Genomic DNA, 22,362 nt, shown 5'->3' with positions numbered 1-22,362 from the left:
GCTTAGAAGCCGGGGTTTGGGTCTTACATCATTGATTTGTAAAGAAAGCGAAGAGCAGCAAAAGTTTGGGAATAGACTTAACTTTACCAGGCTGTAGTAGCACCTCTTGAAGGCTCGGATCGAAAACATTTACTCTTCTATCTGTATAACTTTGCTTATGTCAGGGACCAAAACTGGTGGAAGAAAGTGAAACAAACCTCCTGACATTCTGTGATCCTGCATCAGGACAAAATTATTTTGAATGTCTGACACGAGGGAGGAAGGCAAGAAAAGGATTTTAGAAGTTTGGTAAAAAGAAATGTCCCTGTTCTTGACTTTTTAAAGGTTGTCTTGACTTTATTCAGCTGCAATATATGTTAGCTTACAAACTCGATTGGAGTTGGGCCTTGAGCCTGTAATAGTTGCCGGGTGAGCTAAACCCATGTGATCACATAGAGCTCATTGATCATTTCAAGTTTGCACTCTGATCCTGCAAATACTTAAGCATGTGTGTCCCCCTTTGGAGTCAGCTGGATAACTCGCATGCTTAGTTGTTTGTAGGGCTTGGACTCTAACTTTTAAAGCAAACTTTTCTTGCACTCTTTATTGTATAGTCCTAAGGCAACTTAGAGCCCTTATGCAGTTGTTTTAGATTCAGTAGCCATTATATGCATTCGTCAATATTACTTACTATTTTATTGCTTTAAGGGATGAAGAAAAAAATTTAAACATCCAATGTATCATCAAAATAAGAGAGCCTGAACACTGTCAAAGATATAGATTGTGTTCAGTAGTGGCTGTTTTCCCCCCCATCTTTTACATACTAGGCACTTGAAGTCAGAACTGGGTGCAAGAACTGACACACAGGTCCTGGTAAAAGCAAACTGAAAGACTGCTGTTGACTTCTCTGGTTTTGGGTTCTGCTTGAACTATGTAGGGGGAAGCAAACAGACTCCAAAGTGCTTTAACAAAATTGAGAAATGTCTTCTTGCAGAAATATATTTAAAAACTGAGGTCCCATACTGCAAGAAACTGAGGCTAGAACTTTGTTATTGCAAATATTTTTTTTGCAGCATGTCAACTCACTTTTTAAAGTGACAGTTAATTTACTGTGTCTTTATTTTACTTTTCATTAGGAGGCAGAATATCTTTGCCTCCCTTTTCTCCTCTGTTTTTCCCTCTTATATCTTTAATATTTCTCTTTTTTTTTCTCCATCACCTTATTTCAATTCTTGTGGTGCATATTCTCTCTCTCTGGTTTCACAGGCCTTGAGGGCCTCTAACTGCCTTCCACTTCTTCCTATCTCATGTAATCTTCTCCTGCATTGTTGACTGTCCCTTCCAGATCAGTTTTTATGTTGTTTTCTCATTGTTTTGTGTAGTTTCTCTATAGGTAGCCCTTTATAACCTTGGTTTTCTGCACTTTTCTTACATTTTTCCATCAACTTCTTGCTGCTTCTGTCTCTCCTCTGCCTCTACATGTATCATTTTTCATTCCTTCTTCACCTCACATTTGCTTATGTTCTCACATACTGCTGACCCTCAACGCTCTGTGCACCACAGTGGCACCATGCCCCAAGGGAATCTTCTGAATGCTTAGGAGAGGGTCTTTAACTGACTCTGAATAGGCTAGCATAGAAGAGAATAGCTATGCAGATATTCAAAATACTAGCAGAGATTCAGCACCCATTATTCCAGTTGATAGACTGGCAAGATGGTCACAAAAGGGCAGCCTTGTGGAATGAGAATTTGTATGAATTTGTTCTCTACTTTTCTGCACAGACCTCAAGTAATTGGGATCTTTATGGGGAGAATGAACATGACTCTTTCAGAAAAAGTTCTTAAAGATGACAATTTATGACTTATGCTGTGTTTTTTTCCTGAATATGTAAAGTTTACAAAAGTTTGGTTCTTCTGCCAGATGGCTCCTTTAGCCCTGTTGATCTGTTAAAGCCTCAGCTTTCCCATCTGTATATGAGGGAATAATACATTGTTAAAACATTTTGATATGGGTGAAAATAACTATAGAAGTAGTTAGTATCACTTAGGGTCATGTGGGTGGTGGCCTAGATGGTGATGGGATTGTGCCTTAAAGCATTGGTTCTCAAACTTGTCAGACAAGGGCTGGCCAACCTGCTGTATGCAGGCCACAAATGGCACAGGCAGATGCTGTGTGGCACACAGCAGGTCAGGGAGGGAGCAAGGGTAGCAATAATGACAGATAAGATAGCGAGCAGAGCAACAGATTAGTCAGGGGAAGGAATTTGGAGTGGCACTCAGAGGGTGCAGGGCTTACCTTGTGGCATGCCTGCCAAAAAGGTTGGCTTCTATTGCATTAGATTCAAGGGGCCCCTTGGAAAATGTCAGCTCTTAGCTTTTGCTCATTTTTGACAAGGGAAAAATAAGAAGTTCATCCATTGCAAAGAACTCAGACGACAATACGTCAGAACTTTTCTGAAACTATAGATTCCTATTTGAAATCTCTGGGTAGTCTGTGCATCTTGTTTTCATACCTACCAGTGCTGATAATGAGCAGGACCCTGGTTGAGAATCACTGTATGGCCTAAGTCCATGTCCGATTAATGTTACTGGGGGTATTGACTGTCTTCATTGAAAGTTCAACACTAGTCCTAAAATAATGCTGCTTTGACAAATGTTCACATCTGTAGTGTTTTCCACTGAATATAAGGAAAAAGGAATCCACAAACTAGAGTGGCTGCTTTGCATTTCTTCAGCTGGCTTCTTCCTCAAAGTTTTCAGGAGCTTGTAGAGATTGACACTGGATTTAATTCTAAAGATGCTTCTTTTTGCCTGCCACCTCCCCAGGCATATGGTGTTCTCTGGGATATACTTACGATTACTAATATGCATCTGTGCTTCCTAGAATTAGCCTGAAGGATTTTGGACCCCATTTGCATCTGTTCCTTTGAGATAAACTGTGAAGGACAAGACTGTCCACCGGTAAAAAAGCTACTCCTCACCTGTTAACTGTGTCATGTCTGACAGTTGAACAGTTCTGAATCTGTGCAGTAGAAGGCAGCAGTATGCATGTGCCCCTTTAATGCCACGTCAATAGGAAAGTTGAAGTTAGGTGTTGGGAACTAAACCTAATGTGTGGTTATTAACCAATAGCTAGTATTGACATATCTAAACACTCCAATCTTGGAAACTGGATAAGAAGGGCAAGTAGGACTGATTTCTATTTTGTGGTAAGCAGAATGTGCAGATGTCAACCTACCCTATTAGTGCCATGAGTTCTGTAACAGCAGGGAAACCCTAATTGCTACAGGGTAGAGCAAAATGGAACAGATGTGCCAGGGACCCTAAATGACTGGGCAAGGAATATGGCACTTGTCATTTGAAAAGGATCATGGAAATGGCAACAGCCTAGTAATGTGATACATGAGTACCAGAGTTCTCAGGGGTACAAAGAGGCGGTACAGAGAGTTGGAAGCTGAGGTGCATAGAGTGCCCTCCAGGAGGTACGCCTTTGTGATTGCTGCAGCCTTGCCTGATCTCTGAGAGTGTCCACTGAAGGCAGCCTAGGCTTGACTTCCAGAACAGCGGGAAGCCCAAGCTCCTGCCACCTCTGAAACCCCAGCCTTTCAATCTCACCTTCCCTGGTTCTTGCTGGTCCTGACTGTAAAAGTAAGCATCCAGTTCCACTCCAGAAAAAGAGGAACGGGATGACCCAGTGCAGCCCACAGTTCCAGGAAGCACGGCAAACAGTCTCTTCGGTGAAAGGACTCTGGTTGGATGTCACTGGGCTAAAGAAACTAAGGAAATACTTTTTCTTATGCTTCCAGGCAGTTCCAGGTGGTGCCAAGCTGCTTGTTTCCAACCTGCCCTCCCATTGTCACATATGTCTTCTCTGGATCCCTCTTGGTTGTTGGACATCTTATCTCAGTTGAAATGTCAACAAAGTAATTGAAGGCTCTGCTGATGCTGTAGGTCCATCTTATCTTATCCTGTACATAACCACCTCAGGCACTTAAGCCTTCAGTCTCAGTGGACATGCTAATGAGAGAAACCGAATCATGCAATATTATAATGTAAACACAGTTAACGTAGAAATAACATTATAAAACCTGTAGTACATCACATGGGGTAACAAGAGAAGGTGAGACATGAATATCATATCTTTTCCTGCTGTGTTCCAGGATAGGAAAAAGAGACCCAGTGGGTATGATGAGTATTGAAGGGTGAGCAGTGGAAATGGGCAGTGGAATTTGTTTAATTAAAACTCAAGAGGCAGGGAACTGCAAGAAGAGGGGCTAATATCGTGGGGAGGCAGCTGACAAACCTGAAGGGACTCCTTTATCCTTGGCTTTAGTGACATCATATGCCAAAAACTTTTAAATATTTTTTTTTTTGGTAGATAGCCCTTTAATTATGTGTTCCTTATTTTCTGGATACCTGATTGTTAAGGTACATTGCACCCAGCACTGGAGCTCAGTATTTCTGAACCCAGACTTCAGGCTTCTCAGGAGGGGCATGCAGTCACTAAAGCACCCAAGGTTAGTGAGTATCTTTGTAAATTCTGTTGTTAATTTTCTGTCCCTCAGTTCCTCATTTATAAAATAGGCATAATATCACATGAGGTAGAAGTGGCTAGAATCTGTTGTCTGAAAGATCTGATTTTTATCATTTGAGTTCTTGAGCACAGAAATAGTAATGGATGAAGTTAACACGTTTCAAGACATCTGTATGATGTCATACTAGAATGTAGGAGGTTCATCTGATTTTTGAAGGGTTGAGAACACCCAAAATGCACAGTGATGCATCAGTTTGGATAAGTTTACAGTGATGCATAAGTTAGTCACGGATGATATCATTAGTTTTGCCCTTAACACATTATTTTTATGTTAATTAGTGGCAAGAAGGGAAATACCAAAGTGTAGAGCTAGTCGTTTACACAAATGCAGTCTGTAGTGTTTTTTCTAAATTGTTTTAGGAAATGAACTTTGCCATGGGTTCATTGAAAAAGTCTAAAATCTTGACAGTGGCCCAGCCTTTTCAGATTATTAGACCATGTCTGTATGGTAGTTAATGAGATCTAACTGGATTTGTCACTAAAAATAACTATGGACAAATAGTAAGTGTTTGATGTAGAGGGTGACCTTGGAGCAGTTTAACTCTCATGTAATGTCAGTCTCTTACTTAATTTCACTAAAGCAGTTATCTGGTTGTAAAGCAGTTCAGGCAGTAATGTAGTATGTCATATATATTCTTTTAATTATTATGATCTTCCTTGTGGCAATTATAATTTACTTTATTGGAGATAACAGTAAATTGGTAGATAAAAGTCTCTGGACAGATAAAATTGTACTTTTCCTATCTTTTTAAATTGTGACTAGAGCAGCTAGTTCATGGTTAACTTTTTTGTTTCTTATGTTAAAAGTGAAGCTTTGCTGGGTTTAAGAAACAATTTAATGAAATTTTTCAAAGGACATGTGCCTGAGAGCATGGTATAAAATGTTTCAAAGTATTTTATAATACATTACAGAATTCCTTTTGTTTGCCTCACTGGTTGCTCAGTATATACTATACATAGCCTTTTTTCTTCAAACTGAGAGGATGAATTCTCCAGTATTTACATAAACAGAAGCACCTTTGAAGATTTTTCCTACAGAACATATTTAAAATTACCCCTGTTGCTTCCTTTGTTCAAATCAAACTACAGTATCAAAGTCTGTGTGGTTCTTTCTCTTAATTCACATCATGCTAAGTCTGCTTGTCTCACTTGTTTCTTCATATTTCTCTGGGGCTTAGTTATTTCCCTAAATACCCTTTCTCTTGGTATTCTGATGGTTTTACTAATTTTTTAGCCATTATTGATATATTTGTATTTTTACATTGAAAAGCATATGCATTGTACAGCATCTGTCATGCCTGCTTTGAATTCCATCTCAATGTAATTTGTTTTTCCCTCAGAAACTATAATATATTGGAATTAGGTATATGGTTTTGAAGAATAATCAAATTTAGGAGGATAATCTGTTGGTGTAGATTTTTATTCTTGGAAGTCCACAGATGCAAACTCTTATACTATATTACATGATTAAAAAAAATCTATTTAACAAAGCCAGTGTTACATCAAAAGATAAACTGTTTAGAAAAAATAACTTTTAACAGATTTTATGGTAGAATCTAGATACCACAATGATGAGCAAAGGTAAAATGCCTACACAGAAATATCAGGCCACCTTCTCCCATAGGTCTTGTCATTGTAATATAATTCACCAAGTCAGAGTACTCCTTGCATTATGTGCAGAAGGCATCATTATCTTTTCTCATTTGGACCATGAACACAATTGTTACCACCACCTGTTTATGGTTCAGTAATTGTCAGTCTAATTTTTAAGGGAGAACTACCTCCTCCCCATGCAAGGCGAAGTATTCTTTCATGCTGTGAGTACATACGTAATGGAGGTCTGTCATGTATGGCAGGATCAATATTTGTTTTACATTTGATCTATTTTTATTGGGTGAGAATACAAATTTTGTACAGCAGTTATCTGCCACAGGCTACGGTGTAGTTTTTGTAACTAGTATATTTTTCTTTTAATGCAGTTGTACATTCTGAAAGCATTAATCTTAATGCTAGCTTACCCAGGTAGCAAAGGTAATGCTCAGAAGTACATGCTTGTTGTGTACATTTTCAAAAATGAGCAGTATAGTTGTGAGTCCCAGGGAAAGTGTGAGTCCCTTAAACTGAATGGAGGAGGCAGCCTAGTGACAGAGGATGCAGAAAAGGCTGAAGCACTCAGTGTCTTTTTCATCTCAGTCTTTGCAGGCAAGGTCAGCTCCCAGACTGCTACACCGGACAGCACATCTTGGGGAAAAGGTGAGCAGCCAAGTGTGGTGAAAGAACAGGTTAGGGACTATTTAGAAAAGCTGGACATGTACAAATCCATGGGGCCAGAAGTATCTGAGGGTGCTGAGGGATTTGGCCAGAGTGTTTGCAGAGCCACTGGCCATCATCTTTGAAAACCCATGGTGATTGGGAGAGTGCCCAGATGATTTAAAAATGGTAAATATAGTGCCCATCTTTAAGAAAGGGAAATAGGAGGGTCCAGGGAACTACAGACCAGTTAGCCTCACCTTAGTCCCTGGAAAAATAATGGAGCAGGTCATCAAGGAATCCATTTCTGAGCACTTGGAGGAGAAGAAAGTGATTAGGAACAGTCAGCATGGATTCACCAAGGGCAAGTTATGCCTGAAAAAATTGATTGCTTTCTACGATGAGATGACTAGTTTTGTGGATGTGGGGTGACCAGTGGATGTGGTATATCTTGATTAGCAAGGCTTTTGATACGGTCTTTCACAATCTTACAGGCAAGATAAGGAAGTACAGGTTGGATGAACGGACTGTAAGGTAGATAGGAAGCTGGCTGGATTGTAAGGCTCAGCAGGTAGTGATTAATAGTTTGTCTAGTGGGCAGCCAGTGTCAAATGGAGTGATTCGGGAGTCGGTCGTGAGGCTGGTTTTGTTCGATATCTTCATCAGTAACCCAGAAGATGGCATAGAGTGCATCTGCAACAAATTTATAGATGACACCAAGCTGGGATGGGGGGAGTGGTAGATAAGCTGGAGGGTAGGGTTAGGATTCAGAGAGACCTAGACAAATTGGAGGACTGGACCAAAAGAAATCTCATGAGGTTCAACAAGGACAAGTGAAAAGTCTTACACTTAGGACAGAACAGTTCCATGCACTGGTACAGGCTGAGGACTGACTGGCTGGGCAGCAGCTCTGCAGAAAAGGACTTGGGGGTTACACTGGACAATAAGTTGCATATTAGCCAACGGTGTGCTTGTGTTGTCAAGAAGGCTAACAGCATACTGGGCTGCATTGATAGGAGTGCTGCCAGCAGGTCAAGGGAATTGATTATTCCCCTCTATTCAGCACTGGAGAGGCCACATCTGGAGTACTGTGTCCAGTTTTGGGTTCCCCACTACAGAAGGGATGTGGACAAATTGGATAGAGGCCAACGAAAATGGTTAGGGGGCTGGGGTACAAGACTTATGAGGAGAGGATGAGGGAACTGGGCTTATTTAGAGAAGAGAAAACTGAGAGGGGATTTAATGGTAGCCTTCAACTACCTGAAGGGTAGTTCCAAAGAGAATGGAGCTAGACTGTTCTCAGTGGTGGCAGATAAGGTTAGATATTAGGAAAAACTTTCTCACTGGGAGGGTAGTAAAACACTGAAACAGATTACCCAGAGAGGTTGTGGTATTTTCATCCTTGCAGGTTTTTAAGACCCAAGTAGAGAAAGCTTGACTGAGATGATCTAGTTTGGGATGGTCCTGATTTGACTAGGGGGTTGGACTAAATGACCTCCTGAGGGCTCTTCCAGCCCTAATTTTGTATGATTCTATGAATATCCTGTTTTACAAGGTATGGTGAGCTGACTACATGCAGTATTCCCTTCCTTTCAGGTCTTAAAAGAAGTGGAGGACTATGAAAGGAAGGAAAGAAACTAACTCACTCTCCATGGACAGATATCTCACTTTCATTTCAATTTTTTTCTCCCTGTATAGGTTATTAGCCAAATTGTTGGAGAAAGGCTTGTGATAGAGTGGAGTTGGAGACTCCTGAAAGGCAGGGGAAAGTAATTTTGAAAGTAAATTTACTTATCAATATTAGGTATATTTTTAATTCCTTCCACCTATCTTCTCCTGTACTGTGGATAATTATATCACACATATGGAAACAGTTCACTATTAATTTGGTATTGTTGTGCCCTACAGCTGAAGCCAAAATTTTCTGCTTTTGTTGTTAATTTCCAGAATAAATTGATACAGAGAATCTTATCAATTTTTTAAAAGTGGCTTGGGAGAGAAACAGGAAATGGCTAAGTAAAATTGATTTTCCAAGATTAGAACTGTATACAATGTACTTATATATACACTTATAACACTTATGCATTGACAGTGTTAAAGTTTAATTTGGGATGTATTCTGTGTTGTTGGTTCTTTTGTCAGGGGACTTGCTATTCATACTGTATCCATAAAGGCACAAATACATAGGTACAGTTGCCTTCATAAAGTCAGTGCCAAGGCAGCATAATCTAAAACATTTGACAGGATTTCAGCTTCAATGCTGCTAGGAATAAAATTAATCCAAGGTAGTAGTGTCCTCTCTAGGAGCTCAAATCCATCTTGGAATAGCTTTTTGTTCCCCTTTTTGTTGTTTGCAACTAAGCATTTACCATTTTTGGAAAACACTGGCTGCATTCATGTACCAAGAATCTCTCTCCATTTCTCATTTATTTGAAGTTGAGGTTAACAAAGTCAATTCCAAGCAAGTAGTAATATATGAGTAATGATTTTTGTCCTGAAGAACAGCCCAGAACAGTGTGGAAGTGCTGATGCTCTTCCTTTGTAGAAGAGCCCATAATAACAAAGTATTCTTGTCAGAGTATATAATGAAACTATAAATTGTTTTCATTAATGCTACAGTATTTGGTCTTTTACTGAGCACATTTGACATGTATTTAGTGCCACATCTCATACAAATATCAGATGGTATAAAATATGAAATAGAAATATAGCACTTTAGCATAGGTGCTTTCTCTAATGGTAGCCCAAATTGTGAAATGAAAGCAAGTTGCCTAAAATTTTTGAGAAATAAAATTCAGTTACTGAAGGAAGATAGGACAGAGACATTACACATATAACATCTGCATGTCTTGCACATTCTCCTTAAACTTAAGGGCTCAGGGAAAAGTAATCAGGTAGAGTAGTTTATGAAAACAGAGGTGTGTCTGCCTGACATGATGCAGTGCCATGCCAAGACAGCTGAAGTAGCTTGGGTACCAGAAGCAGTATGGTTGTATTGACATGGGGTGAAAATTGGCCATTTTTGCAGTTTTTAACTGCATCATGCTCTACACATGCATGTTTTTTTTTATGTTTTACGATGAGTTTGCTACATTGCAAACTAAGCCACATCTGCAGGTAGTTTAGTTTGCAACATAGCTATGTGTAATGTTGAAACCTTTGACAGCTTGCCCCCACCCCCAAACGGGAGAGGCAAGCTAAAAACAGAAGCAGTGAAGGGCCTGATCCTCTTTTTTAACACCCCCCCCTTCCCCCCCCCCCCCAGAGCCTGCCCATGTCTCCTGCAGCAGGGGAACAAGCTGCTGGTGGGCTGAGCTACCCCTGAGCTGAGGAGGACCCCAGTTCTTCCTTCAGCAGTGGCAGTGCTCCCTGGGACCGCCCAGGCTCTGGCTCAGGGAACAGTTGGATCAGGCTGGGTGCTGGCTGTGATCTGGGACAGCACCTGCCTGCTAGCCACCTGCCCAGGCAGCCCTAGGGGGCATCACTGCAAAGGAGGGAAGATCCAGGGCCCCTGCAGCTCAGGGCCTGCCAGCAACTCACCACCCAGGCACCAGAGAGGCAGGCAGGTTCTGTGAAGAGAAAAAAAAAAAGGATCAGGTACCTCCCCACTTTTTTTTTGTTTTTGTTTCTGTTTTGATTTCAGCTGAGCCTGTAGCTGCTACTGGGCCATGCAGCCCCTGAGCTGTAGTGGAGGCCTGGTCCTTCCCTCCATAGCAGTGGCAGTGCCACCTGGGACTGGCCAGGTGGGGTGGTAGCTGCACGGGTGCTGCCCCAGCTTGCAGGATGCACCTGCCAGATCCATCTCTTCCCTATGCAGGCTTTATTGGTAGGGAGGGGCCTGATCCTTTTTTTCCCCCCCCCGCCTATCTCTCTCGTGGCCAGGAGGAATGCTGGCAGTGGGCTCTGAGCTGTGGGGGCCCCGGACCTTCCCTCCATGATGGCGGTGCCCCCCAGGCAGCACCTGTCCACTAGCAGCCCACCCAGGTGGTCCCGGGGGAGACACGGGCAGGCTCCGCAAACCCCTTCTCCAAAACACGTAGGATTGGATTCCTCACTGTAACTACGATGGAAGCCCCAAAACTGAAACAGTGGATTTTTAATTATTGCAATTAAAAACCCACTGTTTCAATTTGGGGGACTAAACCTCTGTCATGCGTACAAGTGACCATGGTGCTCTGTTCAGTCTGATTAACCCTACAGGAAAGCTGGTTGTGTTGGCATTTGTTGAGTGCCATGTCTAATGCACTGTTATCTTGCTTCAGGTAACTGGGTCAACTTGAGTTTTTTCTGTACATCACTGTATTTTTGTGCTCCTTGGCTTTCCAAGCAAGGAAGAATGGCATAGCAGGAGTTCAGGAAAGGACTGCCACATCTGGCACTTAAGTACTTTTCTTTTCATATCCTGTGTAAGCCCCTTGTGACATTTTTGCTTCAAGTTGCTGAGTGACTTGGCAAAACTTTTATTTTGTCCCCTGTCTTGCTGACTTGCTAGGGAAGCTTCTATAAGGTTGTACCTTATAGAAGAATTGCCTTTGATTGTTATCCCTGGCTATAAAACATTTGTTTTTATTTACAGTGAGCTTTCATGAATGTACCAGACTAGATTGAATCAGAAATAGGTCTAGGGTCTTATGCTTATGGTGCATACCATTCTTTTCCTTTCTTTGACTCAGGATGGTTTTTAAGGTATATATTGTTGAAGCTGAGGGAGTTGCTGATAACATGGTTACATACCAAGCATGGTTCCCAGGGAACTATGGGGTTAATGAAGAAGCAAAGGGCCTCTGTCAAAGCTTCTTTCTTACAGTTGTTCCCCAAGGTACTGGGGATTTTACTGGACTTTTTTATGGAAGGAATGGGGGGGAAATGACCAGAAATTTCAGACTACAATTTTAAACTATTGGGACTTCTTTTCCTAAATAGCAGGAGAGAATCTGGCCCTAAGAGAATCCTAGGACTCTCTATCTTCCCAGTAATCCAACCATACTAAAGGCTTCAGTTTTCTCTTGGAAAGATGCTCACGAAGGCAAACTTTTGATTCCCAAACAACTACTCTTAAAATCCTGTTTTTGAATAGATGGCAAATGGCTGTTCAGTCCAGCACTGCTTGTAAGCAGCTTGTACAGTAACCTTCTTTTTTTCACCCTTTTAGTATCTGGTGTGTAAAAGGAAGCTTGAAAGCAAAAAGGAAGCTTTGTTAATCCTTTCCAAAGAGCTGGACACATGTCAACAGGAAAGAGACCAGTACAAGCTTATGGCCAATCAGTTGCGAGAACGACATCAATCACTGAAGAAGAAATACCGAGAGCTGATCGTACGTTGTTTTATAAACATTCCATAACTTGGTCAAGAATTAAACCTAGATTTGCAAAGAGCGTGCTCCTTTTATGAATGCAATGCTTGCTATATAAATTATTGGTTCCTGGTTTGCAATAGTATTTCTAGATGTATGATCGAGATTCCATTATTTTTCATTAGTTAACTGGTGATGCAGTTGTTGTTATATAATGCACAAACAAAAAGACAGTTTCTGGCCTGAGGAGATTAGCATGCCATACCCCTATTTCAAATTTAACCGCAGTATTGTTATGCCACAGTAACTATTGTACCCTTATGGAAAACAATGTAGCACCCTTATATAATGACTTGCTATTTTTAGCAATGTAGGTAAATAAATCTGTGTTAAAATCTTTGACAGGGAACCAGTTTTAAAATTTGGATTGAAAATGTTTTATATATGTAAAAAGTTTAGCAACTAATATAATTTTGTTACTGGTTTCAGAAAAAGTTGATAGTAAAATGAGTCTCTCTCTTTATAGGATGGGGATCCATCTCTTCCCCCTGAAAAGAAGAAACAGGTAGGCTTATTATCTTTTTTTTCATTTTTGTGTGTATTTCACAGACAAGTTTTGTGAAAAAAATTGCAAGAATTCCCTCAGTTACATCAGAGAAGCCAATAAAAAAAAAATATTTTAAAGCAGGCATTTCAGTTCCTTGAAAGATCATACAGTCTTTTAAGTAGTGACTCATTTTGTTTTCTGAGCACAGAAAATGAAAATGGTTCTGACTTTTTTTCATTTATGCCCAAAACTGAAATCAGCAGGTATGTAGGTCTGTGATTACTTTTTTGTTGTTTGTTTTTTTGTATTAGGATCGTAATCCAGGTGCACAGAAAAAAGCACTGTGGCCTTGGTATCTGTTTGACCATCTGTTCCTTTTTGGGCCTTACCTGTATATGAAGCTCTGTGCCTTCTCAGAATTTAATTTAGCATGTAAATTCCAGGCAATGAAATTCTTAAGCCATATACCCCAAAAAGCAAGTCAGCCCCTTCCCCCCTCCAAATATGGGATTTTTTTACTTCAAAAAATCTTGGTTTTTATTTTTAAAGTCAATCCCTAAAATATAGATTTTTTTATTTGCCTTTTGTTTTTTCTAGTACTTAAGGGCTACTCATGTCACACTCCCAGCCTCTTAGTAGTTTATTGTCTAACATATGGTTAAGTAGTTAGAGAACTGCACTAGGAAATCAGAGCAAGTCAGGTTCAAACTCCTGACCTAGAACCTGTGTCTCCTGCTTCCTAGGTGAATTCCCTACCAACTCTAGCAGGAGTAGTAGAATCACAGTCTGTGCCTAAGTGCTAAAAATGCCACTTATACAGCTGAGTAGCAGCTGTATGACTATGTAAAGGGTAATAGAATCTGGCCCCAGTGCCAGCCTTTATTCTGTTGAATGTATGGTTCTGTCGAATTCTACTACTATGGGAATAGCAGCTCCACAAGTGTTATGTCAGTGGTGAAGAAGGACCTGGTCTGTATTCTCTCCCCTCTGTTAACCTTGCTTAGGTGTCAGGCCTAAAGGGAAGCTGGCTTCTTTTTCCTGGAGACCTGTTTGTGTAGAGAACTGGGAGGAAATCTCACACTTCCTCTTTGGAGGAAGAAGTAGGAAGTTAATAGTGCCTAAAGGGGTATAGGAGTTGACTAGTCAACTCTTTGGTTTTGGGCTAGGGATGATGCTAGCAGAAGGCTGCACTTTGGTTTGATGTTGGGTGTGATCCCTTCAGAAATCAATACAGTCTGAATACTGGGCCAGGACATAGGCCCAGGGGGCAAGCCAGGGTACTACTACAGCCATGCTGAAGGTATAGCTGAGATCCAGAAACTAAAGACCTGACCTATCCTATGACCACAGCAGTGAATGCTGCAATGCAGCAGAGGGTGATATGCATGATTTGGAGGTACCACATGTAATATAACAATTACTGCAGGAATTGTGCTTTTCTGGGGGAAGGGGACTGTGCCAGTGGGTATTTGGATGCTTTAGCCAGAAGGGAGAATTGTACCTTTATTATCTCTGTATATGCAGAAATATGAGGAGGGGAGCATTGTATTATACATTCTACCATTGCCATGGTTATTTGAATGACTTTCCATAGGTCCCTGAATGGCCTTTTCACAGGTTGGGGCTTTGTCCCTTCCTGTGGAAAATAATCAGTAGTGTATCAAAGTGCAAAGAGGCCCTCCAACCACAGGCATGTGTCTTGGGAGTTGAGGACTATTCAGTGAACTTGGGTGCTTTGCACACACTTAATGGATCAGAGCTTTCACTCTGCTGTCCTTCCCAGGCTGGCACTTGGCTGGCACTTGGTTCTTGTCATTTTGCTAGAATGAGGGTGTCAAAGCCTTGTAATTAAAATTGGCCATGGCATAAGACCACAGTTGCTGCTTCAGGCACTGTAAGGATGCTAATATAATTCACTGATGTTGAATTCAGTCATTAAAAAGAAAAAAAGTAGCATCAACCCCCAGCATGGGTTATATTGAACTGTTGACTTTTAGGCAACTTTTGTTTATCTGAACATGGAACAAGCCCATGTAGACTCGTGTTCTGCTGCTGCTATAATTGAAGAGTGTTCTCTGAAAAGTCATGCATGAGAAATAGCTGAGATTATGAGGGAAGTGATGCAGTTGAACATATACACAAATATCCCTCACCCCAACAGCTCTGGCTCAGTCCCTAAAATAAGGATGCATAACATACAGTCCATGTATATATCCTCCCAGAATAATATCACTGTGCCTGCAAGTTGGCCTGGTTGTGGATACACTTAGGTGGGTTTCTGCTAGAAAATGCATATTATAAGTGGGCCTCAATACAAGGCAGCTTAAGTCTGCATTTGCAATCTATGACAGTTAGGTAAGACTGCTTACAAATGCTTAATAGTCAGCAGAATGATCTAGTGAGAAGACTTTTGTAGAAACCCACACGCTATCTTAACACTTGTCTACAATAAATGATAGAAGTACACTCTTACCTACACTTAAAGGGGCTTTCTTATAGGTTGCTCCCCAAGGGATATATATGACACTTGAGGTTATGCTTTAAATCATCTGTTAGTACATTCTTTATACCAACAGTCCCCCAAGAATTGTGCCTGTTGCATAAAAAGGCACACACTTAAACACCCTGGTGGAGTTTAAAAGGACCGTTCCAAAGATCAGTTTTATTATGGGAATTAATTCTTTATGAAAGGATAAAAAATAATAAAGTTATTAATATCTTTCCACTGCTGTTGTAAATATATTTATGGTCCAGTATTTTCTGTGATACACAGAAAAAAAAGAAGTCCCCAGTCTTTTTGTGCTCTTCCCATTTCTGGCTGGTTTTTCACTCAGTTTGTGGCCAAACCAATTTCAGCTTCGTTTTTTTGTTTATAAACATGAAGACCCTGAGCCTGCATTGAATTTAGCTTGATTCGTATACAAATTACCTTCTGAATGGACCCAAAATTTGAAATACTGAAAAATTGCTCTCCACACAACTTTTACACCAGAAAGTAAGTTAAAAGTAACTGAAGGGCCCTGTCTATACATTACACTTAAGGCATGATTAATCAGTTAATCATGCCTTAAGTTGTGACCAAGCTACGCGTTCAGTCAATTAATGGCATGATAAAACAAGCATAAGCTGCAGTTTCATAAATTCATAGATGTAGGGTCAGAAGGGACCTTGTAGATCTTCTAGTCTGACCCCCTGCCCTGGGTAGGAGGGAAAACTGGGCTCAAATGACCCCAGCCAGGTAAACGTCGAGCCTTCTCTTAAAGACCCCCAGGATAGGAGCCATCACCACTTCCCTTGGAAGTTGGTTCCAGATCCTAGCTGCCCTGACTGTGAAGTAATGCCTTCGGATGTCTAGTCTAAACCTACTCTCTAGTGACTTATGGCTGTTATTCCTTTTTATTCCGGGAGGCACTTGGGGGAACAAGGTCTCTCCCAAACCCTTCTGGCCCCCCCTAGTAAGTTTATAGACGGGCACCAGGTCCCCTCTCAGCCTTCTCTTGTGAAGGCTGAACAGGTTAAGGTCCTGTAGCCTCTCCTCATAGGATCTGCCCTGCTGTCCCCGGATCATACGAGTGGCCCTCCTTTGGACCCTCTCAATGCTGTCCACATCCCTCCTGAAGTGCGGTGCCCAGAACTGGATGCAGTACTCCAGCTGCGGCCTGATCAGTGTCACAAAAAGGGGGAGGATCACCTCCTTGGTCCTTCTTGTGATGCATCTGTGGATGCAGGACAAGGTACAGTTAGCCTTACTGACCATGTTCTCGCATTGTTGGCCCATGTTCATCTTGGACTCAATAATGACTCCAGGGTCTCTTTCTGCCACAGTCAGCTGTCTGTGACGGTTGTGGAATTCAACAGAATGTGTGTAATAATTATGTGGCTCTTCTTATCACACCATTAATTGAATATGTGGCCAAGTGCTCCCCTATGGCTTCAAGCCTCATCAACTGAGGGGCTCCCACCCACAGAGGTGCACCACCCACATCTGATGAGCCTCGCAGCGGGGCCAGTGTTCCATTGATGCCCTGGCTGGGAGCCTCATTTGCTGATGAGGCTTCTAGCTAGGATCAGTGTTCCACACGCTAACCCCGCTACGAGCCTCCTCAGCTGCAGGGCTTGCTGCAGTGGGAGCCTTTGCAGAGGGGAGTCTGGGATTGCATTCTGTTGTATCACAATTCCAGGCTGCCCCTGCACCAGCAGTAAGGTGCGACAGGATCTGATTCTTGATCCCAGTCATGCCTTGTACCATCTTCCTTGAAATAAAATATGTGGATGGAAAAATTACTGTGACAGGGACCATGCTCTGCAAACACTTGCTTGTTTAATTTATCCTTAATGAGACTTTTCATATTGAGTGAAAGGGACTATATCCCATGAGTAAAGTTACATGCACAGACTTTTGCAAGATCGGGGCATATGTTAATATTTGTGCTTAAAGAGGGGGAGTTGTTTTGGTTTGGTTATTTTTGCTTTGGGTTGTTTTTAGGAATCAAAATTAGATTAAATTCTTAGCCAGTGCAAGTACTGATAAGGTGCAATATCTGATAGATACTTTGCTCTTTTATGGCAGTGAGAAAATCATTTTTAATACTCTGTAGTCAGTTTGTGTGTGTGTGTGCACGCACACACAGGTTTGTTCCACTCATTGAGCAACAAAAACAAGTATGCTAATGCAAACGTAGTATCTATTTGAGTGGAACTGTAAGAAGTTGTAAATAACATACATGTGTGCGTGTGTTTGTGTGATAAAACTTCCTGCCTTGAACACATCCCTGGACACATCACTATGCAGTCATGACTAGAATCCTACCTGTTACATGTTTTGTGCACACATGCATCACATTAGATTTAGTACAAGCTGGAGTCAATAGAGCCTTCCCAAATCGAATGTGCGGTATCTTTAAGGAATGAATGTTGGTCTGTTAAACACCCTCAGTGAGGCACTAGGAAATCCTTGCTCTACCACAGCTTCCCCAGTAAATTACTTCTCTAGAAGTACCACAAGTTTATGATTCATGCTTCTGAGTCTTAGCTCCTTCAACTAGTGAAATTCCTTTACCTGTTGAATCGCGAACATACCTTTTAGGGAAACTGGATTAATTTTGTGCTGTATCTATTTAATGGTATTTGGTTTTTTGTTTTCACAAAATAATTTCTGGAGATTGTGGCTTACGTGTCTAAGTTGAAGTTACTCATGTTACTCTCATCTGTTTGGCCAATCAAGGACATCTTGATGGAGTAGCAGGATAGGAAATCCATCCATGTTGCTAGAGGAGTATTTATCATGATTCGTGAACCCTTGTGACTTCAAACAGCGTAAAGTATCACCTAGTTCCAAGCAAGTAATGGCAATACCTAGGAACCCTGGTTAGATGTTAGGTGCTCAGCTGAATTAATGGCTTTCTGCAGTTCCAAACAACTCCTCTATCCACTGGGGATGTAGTATCATATGCTTTTGCATCCCTTGTTCTTGTAGAAAAGATGAGGGGAAACTAAACAGGCACATAACATTTGTCCTGGTAGCATCAAAATGACCCTGAATAGACATGGTCCTTAACTGTTGAAATTCTCAAGCCCAATCCCATCAGTCTGAAACTCTGGTATGAGATCTTTATTAACAGCAGGGCACCCTGTTTTATATTGACTATGAGGCTTTCCTCTGACAACTTGATTGTATGGTATCTGTGAGGAAATGACCATATTCAATTGGCTATCAGAAAAGCCTTATATTCCTAAATAGAAAAAGCATGTAGTGTGGTCTAAGATCTGTGCAGCTCCTTTATTTAATATTTTAGCTGCTTGACTGATATCTTCACTTTTCAGAATTCAGCTTAAAAACAGATTCCATCCAGGTATGCCTTATGGCCCTTTCTAACTATAGTGAATTAGTCGAACACTGATTAGTGGTACTGCAATGCCCTGTTAGATTCATAAGTTTTGTTGGTGTTTTGCTTAAAAAGCTAAGACTTATGAGCGAAAATCTGCAAAATAACATCTTCTGAGAAGTGGCACTAACAAGTAAGCACTAATTCCTTATCTACCTCACAGGGATGTTGTGAAGATTGATTAATGTGATTTCCCTCCACTCTTTTAAGGGGGTTGGTATGAAGATAAAAAGCACTACTTCTCTGCCAAAGTAGGCCTAGCAGCTTTGTTCTGGCTTGTAGATGTATGGCTGACTTAGTGCAAGTGGGTAGGTGGAAAACAGCAAGATGATTTGTCCTTGGAATGCATCAGAGGGCATTCTTTTTGCAGATTTCCAAGGGCACCTGCTAGAAGACTCCAGGCAACAGGGTGGAGAGACTTTGGTTCCTGTAGATCTTAAGTGGGACAGAGAGGTGGTATGTCAGTAGTGTTGTGGGCAAAGAGCTGACATTTTTAGCACTGTAGTAAGTCTTGTTCTGTAGGATGGCACTTAAAAAGATGCAGGATAAAAAGAAAATGTGTATTAATAAAAGGTGGAAAGTTGAGCCTAACAGTCATGTTAATAGCAGCTTTAAAATCTAGGGGCTCGTTTCAGATCCTGCCATTCACCACGTTTTCTCTCCTTCGCTTTCAACATTTTATTTTGCTGGCATTGAGAGAACCCTTCCCAAAGAGTAAATTTGAATCTCCTGGGAAAAACAAACTGATGTTAATTAGTCATCATACTAAGAATGCTGTAGGGATTGTGTTTGCTTTTTCATGTTGTGCTTAAGGCAAAATTGCCCATCTCAAAATCTGAAAACAATTACAGTGACTCCTATGAAGCAATCAAATGAGAGGATTTTCTCTGGGCCAATGTCAATGCTTTTAAACAGAAATGATTTATTCTGCCTTTAGCTAAGTCAGAGTACTAGTAAAAAATACCTGATCTAGTGTGCACTGTATGATAGGTATATGGGGACCATTGAATGCTCTGTTTGAGCAGTATTTCTGCGAGATTGTTTTCACCTGTTCTGATGGTGATGCTGAAGTCCTCATTTCTTATTTGGGGTGCAAGTGAGATGCTAAGAACAAGCTTGTGGGTTAAAAAAAGTGGCATCTTAAAGGAGGCTACAGCTGCTGCCTACCTGTGTTTCTCTTGTCAGCTGTTACCAGGCAGGATGGATTTGGCTGGTAACATATAATGCTGCTCTGTATGTGACTAGAGCTGACATGTAAAAGATTTCTTGCTCGATAAGCAAAAAAAATGTCTGTACATCTATCTGTAGTATTGTTCTTTGATTTTTATATTTATTGCCATAAAGAGTTTAGTAGGAAAAAAAGTCCATAATCCATCATTAATCAGCTCTCTAGCTACAAAAAAATCCCGGCCTGCATTCCAGAATTGCAGTATTGAAAGTTATCCATAGGGGTGTCAAAGTAAGCAAGCCTTTTTTGTCTCATTTCATTTTGCTAAACATTGTCAGGTTTTGGCTGATGTATTTTCAAGAGCTTAGATCCTCCTGCCTTTAGACCACAGCCTTGTTTTTAACCTCAGTTGATTATTAGAAGTCTGCTTTTTTTTTTTCTGCCACCCCCATCTGCCTTCTCTTCCGCCCCCTCTCCCCCATGTGACATCTGGTAGGTGTATTTTGTTTGATACATCCAGGTCATGGTAGCTTCAGAAGAATTCTGGAGAAAGACAGTGGGTGGTTTCTATCACATACTAAAAAACACATTAAGCTTAGTTTCCATAATAAGAAAATAGTAGTGCTAGCAGAGGTCATCAATTTTTGTAGCTTGCAGCGAATGGGGGATGTTGGTAAGCAAAGCAGGTTTTACTGTATTAACTCAGCCATCATCATCATACAAAAGCATTGAAGGAGAAACTGCAATTAAATTTGCTATCAATCACACTCCCCAAGTGTGCTAGGTGTTCCATCAATTTTTTTTTCCTGTTTTTCTTCTAGTCTGGTATATGTTTGTTGAAGGTGTGGCTCTAAGAAACAGAAATGCTGTAAGGCAGTGGTGCTCAACCTTTTTTGTCCAGTGGGCCAGATGGGCAGTGCCTGGTTCATCCACAGGCCAGATCCAGCCAGCATTCCTAAGTCAGGTGCCCAGTCGGTCACAGTGGGCACCATCTGGCTGTGTGGAGGTGGACAAGGGGCAGGCCAGCTCCAACAGCCCCACAGGGGAAAGGAGCTTGTCCCAACCCATGGAGATGGGGATGGACCTGGCCCTGTGAGGGAGGGGCTCAGGTTTTAACCTGGCCCTACAGGGAAGGAATGGGGCATGGCTCAGCCCTGTGGAGGGAAAGGAGGGTATGGCTAGTTCCCAGCCCAGTCCCAGGGTGGGAATGGAGCATGGTCCAGCCCCAGTGGGAGGGAAGGGGATATGGCCAAGTCCTGTGCGGCATGGGGCATGGCCTGGTCCTGCTAGGAGAGAAGGGGGCATAGTCCAGCCCCAATCCAGAAGCGAGGAAGGTGTGGCCTGGCCCTTCAGGGACGGGCTTGCAACCACATAGGGTTTGGGGATTTGGGAGCAGGGACGGTGGCCATATTAACAGTCACTGCTCCCCTGCCGTCAAACTTCCTGATCCACAGGGAGCACCATGGGCCAGATGCAATGGCTCCATCTGGCTGTGTGGAGGGGGATGAAAAACCTTATAGCAGGTTGAGCACCCCGATGTAAGGTTTTAACACAGAAAAGGGTTTCATTTACACACTTTTGTTTGAAGTCATTATAGGTATTTTTAGATCTTTCCTTTCCTTCCCACATTGTTGTCTCCCTCCTTTCTTCCACTTCCAGCCCCTGCTCTCCCTCTTTTTCCTTCTCCTCCGCTGTACCTCCCCCCACCCAAAGAAAGATAACCCACCATCTTTTCAAGCAGTGTCTAAAGGTAGGAGGATTTCTTGAGTGTCACGTAAGATTTATGTGCCAGAGAATTGAGAGGTACATTAAAGGCTGTGCTACTATCCATCATTTTTACAGTAGTCTGAAGGAAAATAACATTTTTCTGTGTGGCTACATTTTGAGAAACTGTTAAAGGTATCAAATTCAAGGAGAGTGGAATGTTCCAGGGATTGCTACTTGGCTGTAGCATCTTTTCTTCTTGTTGTCATTTGGTTCAAATTCTGCTTTGGTCAGTAATGAATAAAAAACCACTGCTGCCTGACATCATTCACTGTCCTGTATTTTAACTTGTAACATTTTTACTAGTGACTTCAGGTGGTTATGCATGCTCAAGGCCAAGCCCTTTTCCACCGTTCATCTCCCTCCCACCCTAAAATTTAGAGTACTTTTCTGTAAATCTTTTTGTGTGCGTTTCATGTCTCTGCTTAGACTCTGCATGATGCTCATTCCTTGGCTTCATCTCTGATTCATATTCCCTTACTCCTGATACATAACAGAAACCTCTCATGCTGCACTCCATGTCCTCCACTTTTTCCTTCCCAGCCCCAGGCAGAATCTCTGTATATAGTGATAACAACTGTTTTGGTCAGGATTGGCAGGAAATGGAAGTGGAGGATTTTTTTAGGTCTGGATGTGTTCTTAGGTCTGGACCTTCTCTGCTCAGATTGTGAATATTAACATTCCGTAGATTTCATAGACATTTGGGCTGGAAGGGACGCCGGAGGATCATCGAGTCCATGCCCCTGCCCCAGGGGCAGGAAGTCAGCAGGGATCATAGGATCCCACCAAGATAAGCAGCAAGATAAGTGTCTTGAAGGCATTCAAAGTGGGTGCCTCCGGCATCAGTCTATTCCAAAGCTTTGGGGGCTCGGACAGTGAAGA

At 41.7% G+C, this 22,362-nt stretch overlaps 1 protein-coding gene across 1 annotated transcript in view; it reads left to right on the top strand.

Moving 5' to 3' along the window:
- The window catches only part of CCDC149 (coiled-coil domain containing 149), a 93,639-nt gene that overhangs the window by 1,315 nt on the left and 69,962 nt on the right, over positions 1-22,362 (top strand). The window contains exons 2-3 of the mRNA XM_090035711.1: positions 11,976-12,137; positions 12,643-12,681. Coding sequence (XP_089891837.1) covers positions 11,976-12,137; positions 12,643-12,681 — 201 coding nt within the window. The remainder of the gene's footprint in view (positions 1-11,975; positions 12,138-12,642; positions 12,682-22,362) is intronic.

This window comes from Crocodylus siamensis, chromosome 2 (genome assembly GCF_052110815.1).
Source record: "Crocodylus siamensis isolate JL-2025a chromosome 2, ASM5211081v1, whole genome shotgun sequence".
In the NCBI taxonomy this organism is placed as follows: Eukaryota; Metazoa; Chordata; order Crocodylia; family Crocodylidae; genus Crocodylus; species Crocodylus siamensis.
This window is presented reverse-complemented; position numbering and strand designations above follow the sequence as displayed.